Genomic DNA, 23,426 nt, shown 5'->3' on the forward strand with positions numbered 1-23,426 from the left:
AGAGAGGAAGAGGCGACCCTGAACCCAACCAAATATGTCCAAAACAAGACCAATGCGTTTCTATGGGTTTGTTTTGGACCTAAACTTGGCGCCTGCCTTCCCGCCTTTGGGATCTCGTCATTATATACTGATCTCTGGTGTGTTCTAATTCAATGAACTTCCAGTCCACAAGGTGGCATAAAACATCAAATTACGAAAAAACGTCCAGAAAGTCATCAGTGTGCGCAAATCTAGTTGAGGGTGGTGAGCTGAAGAGGATGAGTTGTTACAGTAAGTTGTATTAATGAAACTATTAATGATAAGCGTTACGATTATCAAATGGAGGTATTTTCCCGCGACTAGATCAGGTAGTTAAGTTAGCTATCTAAAGTAGTAAAAGAGTTCGACTAAAACAATGGAAATGCCATGAAAACGCTACGCATGTGCCACGTGGGGGTGATAATTTCAGCTAGATCCAGAATCTCCTCGTTGCCGCCAATCCAAATTAGCCTACATTAAGACTTTTTGTGTATTTGACACTCATGTGTGGGTAAAAATGGGAGTAATACATGTATGGATGTCAACCGCAAAGCTTGTTCATGTCATCGTCACCCCAAAAAACTATGTCTATATGACTAACGTTGCTACCAGTTTCTAAGAACTGGGGTTAGCATTTAGCCGAATTATTTTCTAACCCAGAGAAGGAGAACTTTAAATATTATGCAGCGAAAATAGTCAAGTATATCAGACCCGGATTTTAGTTACCACCTTGTGGTCCTGTTGGAACACACAAATTATGACGGATTTGACCAATATCCACTTTGTTGGCTCAGATTTTGAATTGGGCCCAAAGAATGTGTCCTTTGTTCTGTCCCACACGTTTTGCGTGCCGTTAATATTTGTACTGCATGTAGCTAGCGCGTTCCTTAGATATGTTGTATTGTACTCTACGGTGACCGACAGTTCTGTCTCAAAATTGGTAAATAGTTGTCCGGAAAACAATTGCATTATGAAGTAATTTAGAGGTTTGAATAGCTATTGTTATTATCCTATATTTTTGCTCTTTTTTTTTTAAGCTTAAAAACAATCCCGTGTTACGCTGGGGAAACATGTCATGTTTATTAGCTCGTAAAAGTGACTAATAAATACCCTTGAACCTTGTCATGCATTCAATCTTCATAAGAGCCTTTAAGCCTACATATACTAAGTCCTCCTCCCAAACATGTTATGAATTGGTACAGTAACAGTAGATAAACAGTAGATGTCTCTCTCTCCCCACAGATGTCTGCAGCCAGTTGTCTGGGCACCCCACCACATGACCCACCATGAGCCACTGCTGGCAGCCCTGGTCTTGTTTGAAAATGAATACGGCTCCTTAACTGGGCCAGCCACCAAATTAGAGCCCTTGCACAGAGTAACATCTTGAGTATGACTCTGACATCAGCACTTGTTCCTATCTCTTTCTGTCCCTTGCCTGGACAGCACACACAGACATGGTCAGTGGTCCTGCTGTCTTTTCTATATTTCTAACCTGAAGGGCACCTTGGGGTCTACTAACTTCGGTCAGGGGCTCTGTTTGTGTGTTTGTTTATGTGTGTATGGTTTGATTGTAAGTTTCTGGTGTGTTTTGTTGGGTATTAAGACAACTTGTTGAACACGTTGCGTGCTTGCTGTTCTTTCTCAGTAGGCCATGTGCAAGAGGGCAATGGCGTTGTGCTTTTTGCACATGGCCTCAACGTCGGTAATATCCTCATTTCTTTGGACTTTTGGCTGTTTCTCAGCTACCTCAGAATCATCTGCAGTCACGATGACTTTTTAGAGACGTTTTCTTTATTTGAGTTTCTCAACTATTAATTTGTAATGAATGCTGTATAGGAAATATTTCCCATTAGTTGTGCTACTAACTTGGTTTGAATAATGACGGATTTGTTTCATGTGGACAGAAATTAATCTATTGACCTCAATGCAACCTTTTCCCCAGGTTTTCGTCTGTCTTTCAAATCCGTGCACAGAAATGTACAATGCTTTGCATTATTGGTCCATTTGCAAGAATATTCTTATTTTCTTTTAGCTCTCACAGAAATGGACTAGTCTGTTCAGTCAGCTTATGAAGGCATATTTCTAGTGTGGGTATGTTGATCCCTGTAAAATGAATTTTCCACTATTACTCTGCATGTGTTCTGATGGCTAATGAATCTTGATCGTCACTACATTTCTCAAGACCGTCTCTTTGTCTATATTAGTCAGTGTATGGGCTGTTCAGCACACAGGCACTTGTCTTGAGCAGCCGTTACTGAAGCTCCGAGGTTGACAGGGCACACAACATGGCCATTCATTCTCAGAATGCAGCCATTAGGCCTCTTCCTGACACCTGTTCTTGTCACCGAGCTAATCTGGACAAGACGTCTGTCATAAACACGTAGGATGTGTGGGTTACTGATGGGACGAATGGGGAGGAGGTGATTTTGGGTATTCTTCAGGGCTATTACCCCTGGTTCTTCAACTTGGTCCCCAAGCATTTCATTTTATTCTGTACGTAAATTCCGAGACACTCCATTTAGTGTAATATCATATGGTAGGTATTAATTTGTCATCACCCATTTCGTGTAATGTGTTACAAATTCGGAACATGTGAATTTCAAATTGTAAAACATATGATAGGTTACAAATTCTAGCTAGGTGGCTAAAGTTAGATAGGCAAAGGGTTAAGATATTAGGAATTGGGTTATTTCTATTAACATTTTATTTTATTTCACCTTTATTTAACCAGGTAGACCAGTTGAGAACAAGTTCTCATTTACAACTGAGACCTGGCCAAGATAAAGCAAAGCAGTTTGACACCAACAACAACACAGAGTTACACATGGAATAAACAAACATACAGTCAATAATACAATAGAAAAATCTATATACAATGTGTGCAAATGAGGTAAGATTAGGGAGGTAAGGCAATAAATAGGCCATAGTGGCAAAATAATTACAATTTAGCAATTACACACTGGAGTGATAGATGTGCAGAAGATGAATGGACAAGTAGAGATACTGGGGTGCAAAGGAGCAAAACAATTATATAATATATATCAATAGGGTTAGCTAACATGTTAAGTAGTTGCAGGGTAGTTAAAAAGTTGCTAATTAGCTGAAATGTAAAAGTTGTTTGTGAGATTTGTACTCGCCACCTTTGGTTTGCTAGACGTTGGCGTTATAACCCGACCAAACACCCTACTTTCCTGTTTGTCCTCTGTCTTTATGTAACCAAATGTATCATATTGGAGTGTCCTGGATTTACATGTAATATGTTACGTCTAGTCTGGGACCAGCCTGTGCTTTGTTTTCTATGTTATTGATAAGTTATTCGTTTATTGTACTTGTTTTCACTAATCCTTGTAGGTTATTATATTACTAGTTCTGTTTAGAGCCCAGATCTAGTAACCCATGTTTGATACTTCAGAGAAGGGTGATATGAATTCAACTGAAATGTAAAAAATAGACATCAAAATCAACTTTATCAAGTGTAAAGCACAGCAATAACCTGGGGTTTTAGAGCCCTTGAAGCATTATCAGAAGTGAATTGACGTGAACATCTGTTTTGCTCCCTCCCAGTCTCACCGTAAATTCCACGCGCCCCGCCATGGGCACATGGGCTTCCTGCCCTGCAAGCGCAGCAAGAAGCACCGCGGGAAGCCCCGCAGCTGGCCCCAGGACGACCCCAGCCAGCCCGTCCACCTCACCGCCTTCATGGGCTACAAGGCCGGCATGACCCACATCCTGCGTGAGGTGCACCGCACTGGCCTGAGTATGTACAGTCTGCCTTATAGTGTGGGATGATGTCAAATCTGGATAGAACAATGTATATGTGAACCAGGAGTAAGAGCCATGAGAGAATTAGACCTGGTCCCAGATCTGTTTGTCCTGTCTAGACAAGGATCTCTGAGAAGACGCTGTATGATGTTTTCATTTCTGAATAATGGTGATGGAATCAAACCGCTGATGCCAGAAGAGAACATGTGGCATTGACCATAGAGCCCAGCTCTGTTTTCAATCCTAGTCTTCCTCTTCTGCTCTGACATTGATATGACACTTTGTCGTTCCTCCTGTAGGCGACACACAGGCCATTTGTCTTTATCATTTTGGTGGCAAATGACCCATATCTCCTCTCCCAACAGAGCAAGCCAAACGTGAGTCTGTGGAGGCGGTCACTATCATCGAGACTCCGCCTGTGATGGTGGTGGGGGTTGTTGGGTACATCGACACAGTCCGTGGCCTGAGGTCCTTCAAGACCATCTTGCCGAGCACCTCAGTGACGAGTGCAAGCGCAGATTCTACAAAAGCTGGTGGGGCACATTAAAGTATAGACTGTGACTGACCTCTGTGCAGATGATGTTTGATGTTTTAATTTCTGAATAATAGTGTTGAAATCAAACCGCTGATGCCAGAGAAGGAGGGGGAAGTAACATATGATCAAGAGATTATTTTTCAATCTCTACCCTGTATGTAAACTCTTCCAGGTACAAGAGCAAGAAGAAGGCATTCACCAAGTATGCCAAGAAGTGGACAGACGAGAGTGGCAAGAAGCAGCTGGAGAAGGACTTTAATAACATGAAGAAATACTGCACATCCATCCGGGTCCTCATCCACACTCAGGTACATAGAACCCTCTTATCAATCATGTGATCCAATAGAAATCCTCCACTCCTATCCTCGGTGAGTTTCTATTGGCTTGTGGTGAGTAAGTGACAGCTGGTGGTATCCCTGGGGTTCATCTGTCTCCACCCCAAGGACCTCCCTTCAGAACGGGCACGGCTGTCTGAGTTATAGCCTAGAACAAACCTTCCCTAATCTCAAGGCCCCCGTTGCGAACAAATGTCTTCTCTCTCTCGCACGCACACATGCAGAGGAGTACTAGAGTATGGAGTTTCAAATTACAGTTTAAAAATACTCCTGTGAGGAGCAGTACCTCGACTGCACTTGAGGAAAGTTTGTGTTGGCAACAAACATTGCTCAATGTTACTGATTGAATTCAGGGTATTGTGTCTGTTTGTCGAAGCAGAGATATGATTACTGTACGATGTGGGGATAGAGCAATGTGAATCATGTCTCCAGTGAGAGTATTCGCCTTGTTCCAGATCTGTTCTAGCGGTCTTGATCATTCTTATGGTCGGTGTCACATTTGGCAGATGTTTTTTCTCTTTCTGCAGATGATGTATGATGTTTTAATTTCTGAATAATAGTGAAGGAATCAAACCACTGATGCCAGAGAGAAAAACATGACCATATGAGTCAAGGCCTCACAAATAGACAAGGCTATCGGAGACCTGACTGATGACTCACAGGACTGTAGGGTGAAGTTGCCTCTACACCAGGGGTGTCAAACATACAGCCCGCGGGTGTTTAGATGTATAAAAAAATAATGTTGTATATGTCATTTTCGATTTGTGTGTATAGGAAAACAAACTTTAAAAGCTTTAAAATGACTAAAACCAAATTTAAACTGTAGAAATAATAGACCTACATTCATAGTTTCTTGAAATTGTCTAGCTCGTTAATAATCTCCCAAATGAAAGCTAGACAGAGTGAGCACTGGAGGGGGTGGATGCATTTTTGCAAATTGGTGGCAAGTAAATATTTTACCAAATTCAGTGCGGCCTTCCGGATGTCGTTGTAGACCGACTGCGGCTCCCGGGGCAAAATGAGTTTGACAACCCTGCCCTGGGCGCTGATCTTGAGATTTCCCCCAATAATGGGTAGGATTGGGGAAAGGGAAGCTAATCCTGGTTCAGAGACTGAATCCTAGAATAAATCATATTTAGTCAGTGTGGAAGTGAAGGGAGTGGAGGCACTAAAGTTGTGTGTGAATCTTGCTGGCTTCTGTACATTTTATAATTGTGTCTCTCTAGATTCGCCTGCTGCCCCTCAAAGCTAAGAAGGCCCATATCATGGAGGTGCAGCTGAACGGCGGCACCATCTCCGAGAAGGTGGACTGGGTCAAGGAGAAGCTGGAGCAGCCCGTCCCTGTGTCCTCAGTCTTCTACCAGGACGAGATGATAGACGTCATTGGGGTCTCCAAAGGTCATGGGATGAAAGGTAAGAGGTTCTGAGGTACTTTGTCGTCGAGGTATTTGTTCTGTCTTGCTACCAAACGTGACAATGTCCTCTGTGCAGATGATGTATGATGTTTTAATTTCTGAATAATAGTGAAGGAATCAAACCACTGATGCCAGAGAGATTTTTGTTGTTGAGAATGACCATATGAGTTGTCACTCAGCCTGGGGATGAGTGGGAGAAATCTATATGGACATTAATGACATGGCAGTACCATTGTTTATAATATCTCCAAAGTTGAGACATGTCTCAAGATCTAACAGAATGGCTCAAAGACCCAGAGTTGTTCTACTTGCTAATATAATCTAATTAGTAAAAGATGCATGTCAATATCTGCTGACTGACGGTATATTACTATTCAGCTATTATATTCTATTGGCTGGTCCTGTGGCTTAACCCATTTCCTACTGGTTTTCCTATTGGTTGTCAGGTGTGACCAGTCGTTGGGGAGTGAAGAAACTGCCCAGGAAGACTCACAAGGGCCTCCGTAAGGTGGCCTGTATCGGAGCCTGGCACCCTTCCCGTGTGGGCTACACCATCGCCCGTGCCGGCCAGAAGGGCTACCACCACCGCACAGAGCTCAACAAGAAGGTCCGCAGCACCAGGGCTCTAGTTGAGATGGACATGTGAAATTCAGTAGTTGAGATGGGCATGTGAAATTCATTAGATGAGATGGGCATGTGAAATTCAGTAGTTGAGATGGGCATGTGAAATTCAGTAGTTGAGATGGGCATGTGAAATTCAGTAGTTGAGATGGGCATGTGAAATTCAGTAGTTGAGATGGGCATGTGAAATTCAGTAGTTGAGATGGGCATGTGAAATTCAGTAGTTGAGATGGGCATGTGAAATTCAGTAGTTGAGATGGGCATGTGAAATTCATTAGATGAGATGGGCATGTGAAATTCAGTAGTTGAGATGGGCATGTGAAATTGAGATGGGCATGTGAAATTCAGTAGTTGAGATGGGCATGTGAAATTCAGTAGTTGAGATGGGCATGTGAAATTCAGTAGTTGAGATGGGCATGTGAAATTCAGTAGTTGAGATGGGCATGTGAAATTCAGTAGTTGAGATGGGCATGTGAAATTCAGTAGTTGAGATGGGCATGTGAAATTCAGTAGTTGAGATGGGCATGTGAAATTCAGTAGTTGAGATGGGCATGTGAAATTCAGTAGTTGAGATGGGCATGTGAAATTCAGTAGTTGAGATGGGCATGTGAAATTCAGTAGTTGAGATGGGCATGTGAAATTCAGTAGTTGAGATGGGCATGTGAAATTCAGTAGTTGAGATGGGCATGTGAAATTCATTAGATGAGATGGGCATGTGAAATTCAGTAGTTGACCAAGTGTTCCTTGAAAAATAGGTGTTTTGACCTCAAAGGGACTGACTACTTTGTAAAATAGTTTTCTTCATATATTCTACTTTGTTAATGAACGTTCTGTGTGGATGTTTGAGTTGCGTATTCAACTGGAACTAGTTAGGGTTCTGTTGTGACTGTAATTACGTAGAGGTTCATACTGTACTGCTTAGACTGGTTCACCACCATGGTGCTGTTTCAGTGTGTTACTCTGGTCTACAGATCTACCGTATTGGCAAAGGGATCCATGTCCAGGATGGCAAAGTGATCAAGAACAACGCTTCCACTAACTACGACACCACCCAGAAGACTATCACCCCCATGGTAATATAATGTTATTGACATGGTACTGAGCCTGGAAATGATGTGCTATAACATGGTAACCATTCTAATTCTTACTGTTGGTTCAAACTTCTTCGGGATCGTGTCCCGTTCACAGGACTGTTGAGCTAATGTGATTAGCATGAGGTTGTAAGTAACAACATTTCCCAGGACATAGACATCTTATATGGGCAGAAAGCCTAAATTCTTGTTAATCTAACTGCACTGTCCAATTTACAGGAGCTATTACAGTGAAATAATACCATGCTGTTTCAGGAGAGTGCACAGTTTTGAACTTAAAGTTATTAATAAACAAATTAGGCACATTTGGGCAGTCTTGATACAACATTTTGAACATCAATGGTTCATTGGATCAGCCTAAAACGTTGAAAATACACTGCCGCCATCTATTGGCCAAAATTGAAATTCCACCTAAGCTGGAATAATACATTATGGCCTTTCTCTTGCATTTCAAATGTTTTTTTTAATTTATACTATCTTTTACCAGATCTAATGTGTTATTCTCCTAAATTCCTTTCACATTTCCACAAACGTCAGTGTTTCCTTTCAAATGGTATCAAGAATATGCATATCCTTGCTACAGGCAGTTAGATTTGGGTATATAATTTTAGTTGAAAATTTGGGGTTGTGGGTGGGGTGAATCCTTAGGAGGTTTTAATGAAGTGATGCATCCTCTCGTTTAATCACCAGCTTTGTCTGATGTCACACTGTAAAGCCGAAAGTAGAGGCCAGACATGCAAGATGGGTATATGGCCAGTATTTGCACTATAATAGAGTATGTATTGCAGGTTGTGGCCATTAATGTGGTGTACTACTTGTTTAATCTGTATAATTATTCATCCATCCTCTCCTGTTGTCTGTCTGTAGGGAGGGTTCCCCCACTATGGTGACGTGAAAAATGACTTCTTGATGCTGAAGGGCTGTGTGATCGGCTGTAAGAAACGTGTCCTCACCCTGAGAAAGGTACAGTGCCCATGTCTTAGTGACAACTACCTCTGTGCAGATGATGTATGATGTTTTAATTTCTGAATAATAGTGAAGGAATCAAACCACTGATGCCAGAGAGGAAAACATGACCATAGGAGTTGGGGATGCAAAAGCATGGGATATATTTGACCTTGTGTTGAACTCTAACCACTTGTGTGTGTGGTCATGTGCTTCTCTCTCACAGTCCATGCTAGTGCACACATCACGCAAGTCCAAGGAGACCATCGACCTCAAGTTCATCGACACCACATCCAAGTTTGGCTACGGTCACTTCCAGACCCCCCAGGAGAAGAGGGCCTTCATGGTGGGTACCTGCTGGGTTTGGGCCTGGGTGGAAGGGCCCGCTGGCTGTGGATGGATGTGGGAGTGAGCTGAATCATTGTAGAGGGGAGTGGGACTGACGGACAATGTTAGTGATGGAGGAGTGGGACTTACGGACAATGTTAGTGATAGAGGGAGGAGTGGGACTGATGGACCATGTTAGTGATGGAGGGAGGAGTGGGACTGACGGACCATGTTAGTGATGGAGGGAGGAGTGGGACTGACGGACCATGTTAGTGATGGAGGGAGGAGTGGGACTGACGGACCATGTTAGTGATGGAGGGAGGAGTGGGACTGACGGACCATGTTAGTGATGGAGGGAGGACCATGTTAGTGATGGGGACTGACGGACCATGTTAGTGATGGTGGGACTGACGGAATGTTAGTGATGGAAGGACTGTAGGACCATGTTAGTGATGGAGGGAGGAGTGTGGGTAAGTAAAGGGGAAGGCTGTAGGTTTATGTAGGGACAGCGTAGGTTGGGGTGGAGGGAGGAGTGTGGGTAAGTAAAGGGGAAGGCTGTAGGTTTATGTAGGGACAGCGTAGGTTGGGGGGAGGCACTGAAGCGTTTGTGTGAAGACAGACACCCTGTATCGAAAGTGACTACGACATGACTGTTGTCCTAGTCATTGATAGTACAGGAATAGTGATGAAAGATTTTCCCGTGTTTGTTGGAATACCTGTTCCTGTCAAACCCTGTATCTTTCGAACATCTTCAACAATCAATACTTTTAACGTGTTTAAAAAAAATATATATACGTTTTATTTTGCTTGACCACCCCCCCTGCTGTGATCTAATGCTATGACAATTGTGAAATTGGATGTGTATTAGCTGGATTCTGAATAGTGCTCAGAAAAATAAGGTCAAGGGAATTGAGATGTGGAATTAAAGGGATGTGGACTGGAGCATGATGGGGAACGAGGTGGAGTGGTGCTCTCCCAAACGCGTTCCAAATGGCACCCATAGTGCTCTGGTAAAACATAGTGCACTATATAGGGTGCCATTTGAGACATTACCCTCGTTCTCAGCTGACATGACCCATGTCTGGGTGAACCTGTTGCTTTAATACTGGATTTCTGTTGACCCTGCTGTGACTTTTGACCTCCAGGGCCCACTGAAGAAGGACGTGTTGAATAAACTGCCCGCCGAACCATTGCCAGAGGAGGTTTAGAAGTGATGGTGGTCCACCGTTATAACTAGCTCAACAGAGAAACAAGTTCTTATAGTAACAGTCTTCTAATAAAACAGTCTTATCTATCCAGGTGGTGTTTGGCTATTCTTTTCAAATAAGCTTCAGCTTAGTTTAGACTGCCAATGTCCCAAATGGCACCCTATTCCCCATATAGTCTACTACTTTTGTTCAGGGCCCAAATGACACCCTATTTCCTGTATAAATATAGAATGGGCTGCCATTTGGGGGACAAATTTGGATAAGTGACTAATGGTGGCATGGTGATGTATTGGTAAATAAAATAGTTGTGTAAACTGGTGGTGGGGAAGAAGTAACTCTCCCTATACTTTCAATGTATCACCTCTTCCCCCCACCCCACACACACACAAAACAAATGATGGCTAAACAAGAGCACTTGTGGCTTCCCTCCACTATACCACTGGTGGCTCACGGTTAAAAACGGAAGTCAAATTTCGGTTGGACCTTGTATGCAATTGACCAATAAAGATGCACTAGGTATCTTAATCATGTATTTTTATGAAGTTTAATTTTTCCCACAATATCTTGATAGCCTGTCTATTTCTACATGCTTTATTGTCGGTTAGTTGATGAATGAAGAGGGGGTACACTGTCCAAAAATCCACTCAGAAAGCCATTTGATGATGAACGTTTTAAAGAACCAATAATCTCCTAGGAATCTACTCGGCTACAATCACTGTTAAAATAGGAATTGTTCAGGGAGTCCATTTTGTCAGGCCAGTAACACACCAATGTTCTGGACAGCCCACTGGACAACATGAGTACACCGCTCACCTTCAACAGTTGAGGACAAACTGATTCAGTATATCACAGCATAGTCATCGTACAGTGACAGTTCATACCAGTAATGCCCATATTCACTTTCCTTCAAGTGAACATATTGCTGTTTTATTCAAAATGGCACCCTATTCCCTATGTAGTGCACTACCATTGCAGGGTCCTGGTCAAAAGCAGTGTACCATATAGCACGGGGTTGGTGACACCTTAATTGCGGAGAATGGGCTTGTGTTAACGACGAGTGGAATTGGTGGAATGTTATCAAACATGGTTGCAACCTCCTATGATATATATATGGTGCCAACTGGGACACACTCACTGTCTTCATTACACAGCTTAGTGTATTTTGTTCTGGAGGCAGCTATGCAGAGTGGTCACTTACTGGCACTGCCACAAAGTCTAAATCTGATTTGAAAACCTATCCTTAACCCTAAACTTAAAATTAAGACCAAAAAGCCCATTTTTGTGTGAATTTTTATAATACAGCCAATTTAGAATTTTTGCTGTTCCATCTAGTGGAAATCGTTCTGCCTCACGGCGAAGACTCATCCCAATAAACATCAGCCTGGTTCATTACAGGACTATCGCAGGTCACTTCTCTATTGCAAAGTGCTGTCTAAGTTCAGTCAGTATGGCTGGGTGCTATACCAGGCTCTATGCGATTATACCAGTTCCTCTTGCTGCTCAGAACATAGCCATGCCACTGTCTCCTGCATGCCACTGTCCAGTCATGCCATGTTGTACGTGCCCGCCACAGGCTTCGCTATGACCATCCCTCACAAGCTAGGACTGAACCAAGCCCTATCTGCTCAGAATCCACTGTGGATCCATGCCCACTGGTTTTCCATTTATTTGCTTCTCCATCCACTGCCACAGTGAGGCGCTATTCAGACACGTAGTACTGGGAGTCGTTGGAGGAGCGGCGTGAGGAGTGGGCTGGAGAATGCTGGGCTGCTGGAGGGTTGTCCAGCACGGAGGACATGAGAGGAAGATAGAGGTCATCCATGTTGGGCATCACAAACTCCTTCTGCAGTGGACGCAAGAACAACAAGCAATGCTAAACAAATATACATAGACAACAATACAGAAGATGAAGTCCTAGCAACTTGCAGGATCAACATAACACTGTATGGTGCACCTTAACACTGATATGGTACCAGATGGGATTGGATTTATAGTAGTACACATCATTTGGGACAACTGTATTAGTCAAGCTATGTGTAGATATGAAAATAGCTGATGCAAACACTTCTGCCCCTTACCTATGAGTACAGTAAGTCCAGACAGGAATCAAACAACCATTCTGTTGCTACAGTATCATCATGCTTGGACCTACGCTAACCTTGACCACAGCACTATATCATGATGATAGTCTCGTGTACGATGTCATGTTCAGGTACCACCTCACAGGTGGAGGACAGACTGACCTGAAACTCTCGACTCAGCTTCTTCTCGATCCACTCTGTGACGTGTGTGAAGGTGACCTCCCTCTCCCCTAGCATGGGACGCACACGCAGGTCCAGCCTGGGAGGCACACGGAAACTGTACCTGTGGGGGGAGACAAAGGGAGTGTCAGGGAGACAAAAATAAAGACAGTAAGAAAGACCTGCTTGAGACTTAAACAAAAACAAGAGCAAATGTACCTTTCAGTTCAGTGTATCTATAGAATGATATAAAACCACAGAACTAGAATGATTCTATTCATATGGTTAAAGCTAGCAGGTTTGTAGTACCATATCCTGTCAGTAGGGGGAGGTGGAATGTTGACAGCCAGAGTCCCTGAGAGTTCTAGAACTTCCACAGTGAGCATCAGTGGCATGTTGGAGACCTCAGCAATCTTCTTCTTGATGTACTCGTTCTCCGTGGCCTTCTGGAAGTACTTGGACGAGGCGATCTTGTCCACGAACCTCAGGAACCGTCTGCCGGTGCTCCCACTGAGAGGAGTCATGAAACGCAGCTCAATAAAAACACTCTTTCAAAAACACTTACAAACTTTTTAAAAATGCTCTGGAACTCACTTTAAAATGACAACAACAGTCTCTCATCCAGTGAATAAAACAGTACAAGGGTTAACAACTTGTCATTAAAGAATGTAAAAAATAAATCTCATGACCTGTGTCCCAAATGGAGCGTTATTCCTTCTATGGTGCACTACTTCTGACCATGCCCATAGGGAATAGGGTGCCGTTTTGGACACTATCAATTTACCCATCAGTCACTGGTGGTGGTGGCGTGCCTGTGCTCTTATCTCCCAGAGTTCCCTGGGGTTCAGTAGGCGGCACCTCCTCCTCATCAGACGAGCCGGCACTGGAGGACTCCTCATCACTGTCAGCTAATACACACAGCCTGGGCTTGGAGCTGAGACACACACACACACAATACTTTAAATACTGCATTTGGATCCAAATGATTGTGAGTCATAATGAGTCATGGTACAACTTCTATCTTCGTTCTAATCAGGAATCAGGGTTACAAAACTGTCTTCTTTATACAGACAACAAACACATGAACACACACACACACACACACAGCATGAGCCAAAACAGTGTATCTGAGATGCAGGCTGATCTGTGGTGTACGAGGACATAGGGATCAGGTCTTACCCTACTTGGCTGGTCTCTGGGATGTGTCCGTCAGCATCCACCCCAATGGACTTCTCCTTCCCCAGTTTACACAGGTTCAACTTCGTTTCCAGGGTCATCTGTAGGCAGCCTGTATACACCACCTCCATCTCCAACCACAGGCCTGGGGGGAGGGGTAGAGAGAGAGAGGTCTTTATGAAGGTGATACAGAAGTGAGAGATTTGCACACACACACACACACATACATTTTGGATCAAATCATGATTTCCTATTCGAGACAACCATTATTGTTGTCATGTTATCATAAAGGGAAAGGGAGGTGGCAGATGTAGTATGGTCATTCAGTGTCATATGGCAAATTGAGACTAATGACAATAGTAGCCTGATGGGAAGTAGCATTAGCTTGTTATTGTGTGTGTATGTAGATCAATGTTAAGTGGATTGCTAATCCTGCGGAGGAAGACAATAGGAAGGAGCTTAAGGATAAGTGGCACCCCATTCCCTTTATAGTGACAGACCTGGTCAGAAGTAGTGAACTCTAAAGGGAATAGGGTGCCATTTGGGACTTAGTCTTAGAGTAAGACACAAATTGGATAAAGTCAGCACTGGGTCTGGTCTGAGCAGGGGAAAGATACAGATGCACCACACGCACACACGCACACACACACACACACACACACACACACACACACACACACACACACACACACACACACACACACACACACACACACACACACACACACACACACACACACACACACACACACACACACACACACACACACACACACACACACACACACACACACACACACACACACACACACACACACACACACACACACACACACACACACACACACACACACACCCTACCTCTGTGGTCCAGTGAGGGTTTGGAGATGCTGAGCGCCTGAGGTATGCAGGTACCCATGTCCAGATCAGCCAACTTCAGTTCATTCACAAAGTACGGCAACTGTAGGACAACATACAATGATGGTGTTCATAAAATGTAGGACGTGTGTGTGTGTGTGTGTGTGGTGGGGAGTGTGTGTGTACATGCATGCATGTGTGAGTGTGTGTGATCGGGAGAAAAGAAAGTGATGGGGAGCTGCAGCACATGACAGCCCATGATAGAGTGAGCTGACAAGGCATTAACCCTCCTCCTCTCCTCTCATCCCCCTTTCCACTCTCAATGTTGATGGCCTGCTGCCCTCATCTGACCTTGTGCTCTTCGGTCTGCACTTCGGTCTGCAGGTAGTATAACTTTTCATTACATTTCATTACATTTCATTATAGTACAACGGTTTGATTTGTCTAATCTTAGCAATTTCTTCTTAGCTAGCTACATAGCCGTCTTTGTATCAAAGATAATTGCGTAATTATCGTATTTCGTCGTCCTAACGTATCTGCCCAGCAGCTAGCCAGCTAGCTAACGCCCACCGTCTACATAGCTAGCTACATACCCGTCTCTGTATCAAAGATAATTGTGTAGATAATTGTGTAGTCTAGAGCAATTTTCTAGGTTACCTAGCCAGCTATTGTCGTTCTTTTAACGCAACGTAACGTAATCAACACTGCTAGCTAGCTAGCCAGCTAGCCCCTGAATCAACAACGCAGCCAGCTATTTGTCGTCCTTAACGTAGGAGACACTGCTAGCTAGTTAACAGCTAGCCAACGTCTACCGTTTAGAACTCAACAACCCGGTCGCATTCCGCCTTGCTCCACAGGTAGTATCACATTTTCATTTCATTTCATTACAGTACAACGGTTTGATTTGTTTGATCGTAGCTAGCTACATAGCTAGCTACATAGCCGTCTCTGTATCAAAGATAATTGTGTAGTCTAGAGCAATTTTCTAGGTTACCTAGCCAGCTATTGTCGTTCTTTTAACGCAACGTAACGTAATCAACAACGCAGCCACTGCCAGCTAGCCTACAAAGTCAACAACGCAGCCACTGCCACCTAGCCTACTTCAGCAGTACTGTATCATTTTTAATCATTTTAGTCAATAAGATTCTTGCTACGTAAGCTCAACTTTCTGAACATTCGAGACGTGTAGTCCACTTGTCATTCCAATCTCCTTTGCATTAGCGTAGCCTCTTCTGTAGCCTGTCAACTATGTGTCTGTCTATCCCTGTTCTCTCCTCTCTGCACAGACCATACAAACGCTCCACACCGCGTGGCCGCGGCCACCTAATCTGGTGGTCCCAGCGCGCACGACCCACGTGGAGTTCCAGGTCTCCGGTAGCCTCTGGAACTGCCGATCTGCGGCCAACAAGGCAGAGTTCATCTCAGCCTATGCCCCCTCCAGTCCCTCGACTTCTTGGCACTGACGGAAACATGGATCACCACAGATAACACTGCTACTCCTACTGCTCTCTCTTCGTCCGCCCACGTGTTCTCGCACACCCCGAGAGCTTCTGGTCAGCGGGGTGGTGGCACCGGGATCCTCATCTCTCCCAAGTGGTCATTCTCTCTTTCTCCCTTACCCATCTGTCTATCGCCTCCTTTGAATTCCATGCTGTCACAGTTACCAGCCCTTTCAAGCTTAACATCCTTATCATTTATCGCCCTCCAGGTTCCCTCGGAGAGTTCATCAATGAGCTTGATGCCTTGATAAGCTCCTTTCCTGAGGACGGCTCACCTCTCACAGTTCTGGGCGACTTTAACCTCCCCACGTCTACCTTTGACTCATTCCTCTCTGCCTCCTTCTTTCCACTCCTCTCCTCTTTTGACCTCTCCCTCTCACCTTCCCCCTACTCACAAGGCAGGCAATACGCTCGACCTCATCTTTACTAGATGCTGTTCTTCCACTAACCTCATTGCAACTCCCCTCCAAGTCTCCGACCACTACCTTGTATCCTTTTCCCTCTCGCTCTCATCCAACACTTCCCATACTGCCCCTACTCGGATGGTATCGCGCCGTCCCAACCTTCGCTCTCTCTCCCCCGCTACTCTCTCCTCTTCCATCCTATCATCTCTTCCCTCTGCTCAAACCTTCTCCAACCTATCTCCTGATTCTGCCTCCTCAACCCTCCTCTCCTCCCTTTCTGCATCCTTTGACTCTCTATGTCCCCTATCCTCCAGGCCGGCTCGGTCCTCCCCTCCCGCTCCGTGGCTCGACGACTCATTGCGAGCTCACAGAACAGGGCTCCGGGCAGCCGAGCGGAAATGGAGGAAAACTCGCCTCCCTGCGGACCTTGCATCCTTTCACTCCCTCCTCTCTACATTTTCCTCTTCTGTCGCTGCTGCTAAAGCCACTTTCTACCACTCTAAATTCCAAGCATCTGCCTCTAACCCTAGGAAGCTCTTTGCCACCTTCTCCTCCCTCCTGAATCCCCCTCCCCCCTCCTCCCTCTCTGCAGATGACTTCGTCAACCATTTTGAAAAGAAGGTCGACGACATCCGATCCTCGATCCTCAAATGACACCGCTGGTTCTGCTCACACTGCCCTACCCTGTGCTCTGACCTCTTTCTCCCCTCTCTCTCCAGATGAAATCTCGCGTCTTGTGACGGCCGGCCGCCCAACAACCTGCCCGCTTGACCCTATCCCCTCCTCTCTTCTCCAGACCATTTCCGGAGACCTTCTCCCTTACCTCACCTCGCTCATCAACTCATCCCTGACCGCTGGCTACGTCCCTTCCGTCTTCAAGAGAGCGAGAGTTCCACCCCTTCTGAAAAAACCTACACTCGATCCCTCCGATGTCAACAACTACAGACCAGTATCCCTTCTTTCTTTTCTCTCCAAAACCCTTGAACGTGCCGTCCTTGGCCAGCTCTCCCGCTATCTCTCTCAGAATGACCTTCTTGATCCAAATCAGTCAGGTTTCAAGACTAGTCATTCAACTGAGACTGCTCTTCTCTGTATCACGGAGGCGCTCCGCACTGCTAAAGCTAACTCTCTCTCCTCTGCTCTCATCCTTCTAGACCTATCGGCTGCCTTCGATACTGTGAACCATCAGATCCTCCTCTCCACCCTCTCCGAGTTGGGCATCTCCGGCGCGGCCCACGCTTGGATTGCGTCCTACCTGACAGGTCGCTCCTACCAGGTGGCGTGGCGAGAATCCGTCTCCTCACCACGTGCTCTCACCACTGGTGTCCCCAGGGCTCTGTTCTAGGCCCTCTCCTATTCTCGCTATACACCAAGTCACTTGGCTCTGTCATAACCTCACATGGTCTCTCCTATCATTGCTATGCAGACGACACACAATTAATCTTCTCCTTTCCCCCTTCTGATGACCAGGTGGCGAATCGCATCTCTGCATGTCTGGCAGACATATCAGTGTGGATGACGGATCACCACCTCAAGCTGAACCTCGGCAAGACGGAGCTGCTCTTCCTCCCGGGAAGGACTGCCCGTTCCATGATCTCGCCATCACGGTTGACAACTCCACTGTGTCCTCCTCCCAGAGCGCTAAGAACCTTGGCGTGATCCTGGACAACACCCTGTCGTTCTCAACTAACATCAAGGCGGTGGCCCGTTCCTGTAGGTTCATGCTCTACAACATCCGCAGAGTACGACCCTGCCTCACACAGGAAGCGGCGCAGGTCCTAATCCAGGCACTTGTCATCTCCCGTCTGGATTACTGCAACTCGCTGTTGGCTGGGCTCCCTGCCTGTGCCATTAAACCCCTACAACTCATCCAGAACGCCGCAGCCCGTCTGGTGTTCAACCTTCCCAAGTTCTCTCACGTCACCCCGCTCCTCCGCTCTCTCCACTGGCTTCCAGTTGAAGCTCGCATCCGCTACAAGACCATGGTGCTTGCCTACGGAGCTGTGAGGGGAACGGCACCTCAGTACCTCCAGGCTCTGATCAGGCCCTACACCCAAACAAGGGCACTGCGTTCATCCACCTCTGGCCTGCTCGCCTCCCTACCACTGAGGAAGTACAGTTCCCGCTCAGCCCAGTCAAAACTGTTCGCTGCTCTGGCCCCCAATGGTGGAACAAACTCCCTCACGACGCCAGGACAGCGGAGTCAATCACCACCTTCCGGAGACACCTGAAACCCCACCTCTTTAAGGAATACCTAGGATAGGATAAAGTAATCCTTCTCAACCCCCCCCCTTAAAAGATTTAGATGCACTATTGTAAAGTGGCTGCTCCACTGGATGTCATAAGGTGAATGCACCAATTTGTAAGTCGCTCTGGATAAGAGCGTCTGCTAAATGACTTAAATGTAAATGTAAATGTAACAGTATGACTGATGTACAGTGGGGAGAACAAGTATTTGATACACTGCCGATTTTGCAGGTTTTCCTACTTTCAAAGCATGTAGAGGTCTATCATTTTTATCATAGGTACACTTCAACTGTGAGAGACGGAATCTAAAACAAAAATCCAGAAAATCACATATTATTTTTAAGTAATTAATTTGCATTTTATTGCATGACATAAGTATTTGATACATCAGAAAAGCAGAACTTAATATTTGGTACAGAAACCTTTCCTGTAGTTCTTGACCAGGTTTGCACACACTGCGGCAGAGATTTTGGCCCACTCCTCCAAACAGACCTTCTCCAGATCCTTCAGGTTTCGGGGCTGTCGCTGGGCAATAGGGACTTTCAGCTCCCTCCAAAGATTTTCTATTGGGTTCAGGTCTGGAGACTGGCTAGGCCACTCCAGGACCTTGAGATGCTTCTTACGGAGCCACTCCTTAGTTGCCCTGGCTGTGTGTTTCGGGTCATTGTCATGCTGGAAAACCCAGCCACGACCCATCTTCAATGCTCTTACTGAGGGAAGGAGGTTGTTGGCCAAGATCTCGCGATACATGGCCCCATCCATCCTCCCCTCAATACGGTGCAGTCGTCCTCTCCCCTTTGCAGAAAAGCATCCCCAAAGAATGATGTTTCCACCTCCATGTTTCACGGTTGGGATGGTGTTCTTGGGGTTGTACTCATCCTTCTTCTTCCTCCAAACACGGCGAGTGGAGTTTAGACCAAAAAGCTCTATTTTTGTCTCATCAGACCACATGACCTTCTCCCATTCCTCCTCTGGATCATCCAGATGGTCATTGGCAAACTTCAGATGGGCCTGGACATGCGCTGGCTTGAGCAGGGGAACCTTGCGTGAGCTGCAGGATTTTAATCCATGACGGCGTAGTGTGTTACTAATGGTTTTCTTTGAGACTGTGGTCCCAGCTCTCTTCAGGTCATTGACCAGGTCCTGCCGTGTAGTTCTGGGCTGATCCCTCACCTTCCTCATGATCATTGATGCCCTACGAGGTGAGATCTTGCATGGAGCCCCAGACCGAGGGTGATTGACCGTCATCTTGAACTTCTTCCATTTTCTAATAAACAGTTGTCGCCTTCTCACCAAGCTGCTTGCCTATTGTCCTGTAGCCCATCTCAGCCTTGTGCAGCTCTACAATTTTAACCCTTACACAGATCTCTGGTCTGTATAAAAGACAGGTGTTCAAACAGGTGCAGTTAATACAGGTAATGAGTGGAGAACAGGAGGGCTTCTTAAAGAAAAACTAACAGGTCTGTGAGAGCCGGAATTCTTACTGGTTGGTAGGTGATCAAATACTTATGTCATGCAATAAAATGCTAATTAATTAATTAAAAATCATTCAGTGTGATTTTCTGGATTTTTGTTTTAGATTCCGTCTCTCACACTTGAAGTGTACCTATGATAAAAATGACAGACCTCTACATGCTTTGTAAGTAGGAAAACCTGTAAAATCGGCAGTGTATCAAATACTTGTTCTCCCCACTGTATAAGTAACAAGCACAGAGCAGTACCCCAGTGCCCGAGTACCTTAGAACCCTAGTGCCCCAGTACCTTAGAACCCTAGTGCCCCAGTGCCCCAGTACCCCAGTGCCCCAGTACCCCAGTGCCTCAGTGCCCTAGTGCCCCCGTTCCCAGTACCCCAGTGCCCCCCCAGTACCCCAGTACCCAGTGCCCCAGTGAGAGTGAGAGGATCATGCACTGTAGTTGGATTCTATAGGACTTACCATGTAGTGCAGAGACATGGAGGATATTGATATGATTTTCTTTACATACAGACATTTCCTCCATCTTTCCATTCATCCATCCACCCACCTACCTACCCACCCAACCACTGACCCACGAACCCATCCATCCATCCATCCATCCATCCATCCATCCATCCATCCATCCATCCATCATCCATCCATCCATCCACATCCCACCCACCCACCCACCCACCCACCCACCTCATAAACCCACCAACCCCCATCCCCTTCCTCAACTCCCAGACTCACCCTGATCTTACTCAGCTTCTTCTGGATCTTGTGGGCCACCAGGTCCACCCAGTACTTCTCCCGGAGGAAGTCCCAGAAGATCCTCCCCACCAGGGCATTGACCCAGGCCGGTTGGCCCTCTGCTGGGCAGCCCCCCTCTGCTGATGCCTCCTCACTGGGGAACTGGATAGAGGAGAGAACAGAACAGAGCCGGTTTACAAAAAAAAATCACAGTAGGCGTGCTGATCTAGGATCAGGCCCCATCTCACTACTACCTACTCTACAACAGATGCTCACCACACAGGACATCAGAACAGAACACACAGCCAAGCCAGGGTCATATTCTTTAGTGCAGACCGCAGCAAACAAGTCACAACAAATCGGTCAAATTCAGGTAGGTCCCTCCCCGTTTTGGTTGTTTGCTTCCGTGCCCAATGAATACGACACAGCCAGGTACACTGCTCCTATTAATATCCCAGCCAGGTGATATCTGAACCATTTGGTCCACTCAGCATGTATACAGCATCTTGCTGAGTCAGTCAGTATCTATCCTCCTCTCACCAAGGCCAAAGACTGACTGGACTGTAACTGTAACTGTGGCTGTATTGATGTATTCTAATCAGTGTGAGTTATGTTAAGGAATTTAACGATGGTTAAGGGTTCAGAGGTTAAGAACCCAGATACTGTATGTAGTGTGGTACGTTTGACCAGATCTGTATGGGGAAGAATAAACGTCTTGGTATTGAAACACCATTGAACCACCAGGTTAATAGTCCAGTCTTGTAGCGTACCCTCTTCCTGGCTGTGGGGCTTCCCTGGTCACTGTGGCAGGGGCTGGGGCGGGGACTGGGACTGCTACCCTCTAAGCCAATGAGGCGGCTCATGTAGGAGCCGTAGTCCACCAGGTCACGCAGGCCAATCAGAGAGGGCAGGTGCTCCGTACTGTCCATACTGGAGCTCCCACTGCATAACACCTCTGGGGAAGAGAGAGATGGAGAGAGAGAGAGAGAGAGAGAGAGAAGGAAGGAAGGAAGGAAGTGGGGAGAGATGGAGGAAGATAGAGTGAGGGAGAGAGTCAAGAAAATAGGCGGACAAGTCAAGTGGCAGAGGGGGTAAGGAACAGGGGAGGGATTCAATACTAATTATATATGAAAAATGACAAACCACTGATTTCTGTCCAGGGTGTGCACCCTATTCCCTATGTTTTGCACTATTTTTGACCAGGACCAGTACCCACGGGGAATAGGGTGCCATTTGGATGTAACCAACCATGTCAGTAGGGGGCAGCACGGTTTCTTACCAGACTTGGGCACGTCTCTGATTGGGCTGCTCTTGAACTCTGACTTCGAGGCTAACAGGAAGTGCTGGAACCAATCCTCCTTCTCTCTTCCTGTACGACCAAAAAGGTAGAGAGTGTCGGGGAGGCCCTGTGTCTGTGTGTCTGGGAGTGTCTGCTTGTCTGTCCTCTCCTCCTCCTCCTCATCCTCCTCTTGCCCCTCTTCCACTCTCTCCTCCTCCTCCTCTCTCCCCACCTCTCCCTCGGCCAGTATGATACAGATAGGGTACTTCTTATTCCAAACTCTCTTCCGTGCCAAGGCAGCAGGCAACAGGGAGACCTGGTTTGAAATAATGAACAACTTACTGTAACAAAGCCTTTATAAACCCTTTATAAAGCCTAGATGCTTCAGAAATCCTTAAGCAAATGTCTATATGGACACACTGACCTTGCAGTTGGCCAGCTGGTAGCAGCGCGAGCGCAGGAACACAACTTCATGGGGTGGTTCGTCGAAGGCTGCCTGTCGGGGGATGTTGGTGCGGGGGTAGGCCAGGCGTAGGCGGCTGCCCTCCAGGGTGGCATACACAGAGTGGGTGAGCAACGGGTGGTAGGTCTCTGGGTCGTACACGGGCATCTCGTTCATCCAGCCCTAGAATGCATGGAGGATGTTATAGTACAGGTTTGGGTTGTGTCTGGAATGGCACCCTATTCCCTATATAGTGCACTCCTTTTGACCAGGGCCCATAGGGGCTTACCGTGAACAACAGCATTTCACCCAACACTTTCCCTAAGAGGAAAAATGGGGTTTCCGTGCTCCAACAGCAGGAGAAGAGGTGGACACCATAAGAGGTAGAGGCGCGACACTCTCTTTATTTTATTGAATACTTTTTTTAGTTTTAATACATTTGCAAACATTTATAAAAAACCGTTTTCTCTTTGTCATTATGGAGTATTGTGTGTAGATTGATGAGGACATTGTTTTATTTAATCCATTTTAGAATAAGGCGGGAACTTCACAAGATTTTTCAAAAGTCAAGGGGTCTGAATACATTCCAAATGCATTGCATCTATCACAGGATATACATGTCTTATCTATCACAGGAGACTGCCTCTATACATGTCTTATCTATCACAGGAGACTGCCTCTATACATGTCTTATCTATCGCAGGGGACTGGCTCTAAACATGTCATCACAGGAGTCTTATCTATCACAGGAGCTCTAAACATGTCTTATCTCACAGGTTACTGCCTCTATACATGTCTTAGGTTACTGCCTCTATACATG

At 45.8% G+C, this 23,426-nt stretch overlaps 1 protein-coding gene, 1 non-coding gene and 1 pseudogene across 2 annotated transcripts in view; 2 read left to right on the plus strand and 1 right to left on the minus strand.

Moving 5' to 3' along the window:
- The first annotated feature begins 168 nt into the window (after positions 1-168).
- Positions 169-10,343, plus strand: LOC115116912 (large ribosomal subunit protein uL3-like; annotated as a pseudogene).
- LOC115126406 (small nucleolar RNA SNORA71) lies at positions 9,672-9,797 on the plus strand. Its single transcript, XR_003863148.1, has one exon. It is a non-coding gene; the product is annotated as a small nucleolar RNA SNORA71 (small nucleolar RNA).
- Positions 9,831-23,426, minus strand: part of LOC115126404 (testis-expressed protein 2-like) — a 30,225-nt gene continuing 16,629 nt past the window's right edge. The window contains exons 3-12 of the mRNA XM_065010476.1: positions 22,589-22,789; positions 22,165-22,480; positions 21,656-21,840; positions 20,886-21,047; positions 14,535-14,634; positions 13,677-13,818; positions 13,282-13,431; positions 12,807-13,007; positions 12,501-12,621; positions 9,831-12,100 (exon numbers count right to left, since the gene is read on the minus strand). Of these exons, the coding sequence (XP_064866548.1) occupies positions 11,957-12,100; positions 12,501-12,621; positions 12,807-13,007; positions 13,282-13,431; positions 13,677-13,818; positions 14,535-14,634; positions 20,886-21,047; positions 21,656-21,840; positions 22,165-22,480; positions 22,589-22,789 (1,722 nt within the window). The 3' untranslated portion in view covers positions 9,831-11,956. The remainder of the gene's footprint in view (positions 12,101-12,500; positions 12,622-12,806; positions 13,008-13,281; positions 13,432-13,676; positions 13,819-14,534; positions 14,635-20,885; positions 21,048-21,655; positions 21,841-22,164; positions 22,481-22,588; positions 22,790-23,426) is intronic.

Source organism: Oncorhynchus nerka, linkage group LG26 (assembly GCF_034236695.1).
Source record: "Oncorhynchus nerka isolate Pitt River linkage group LG26, Oner_Uvic_2.0, whole genome shotgun sequence".
Lineage (NCBI taxonomy): Eukaryota > Metazoa > Chordata > Actinopteri > Salmoniformes > Salmonidae > Oncorhynchus > Oncorhynchus nerka.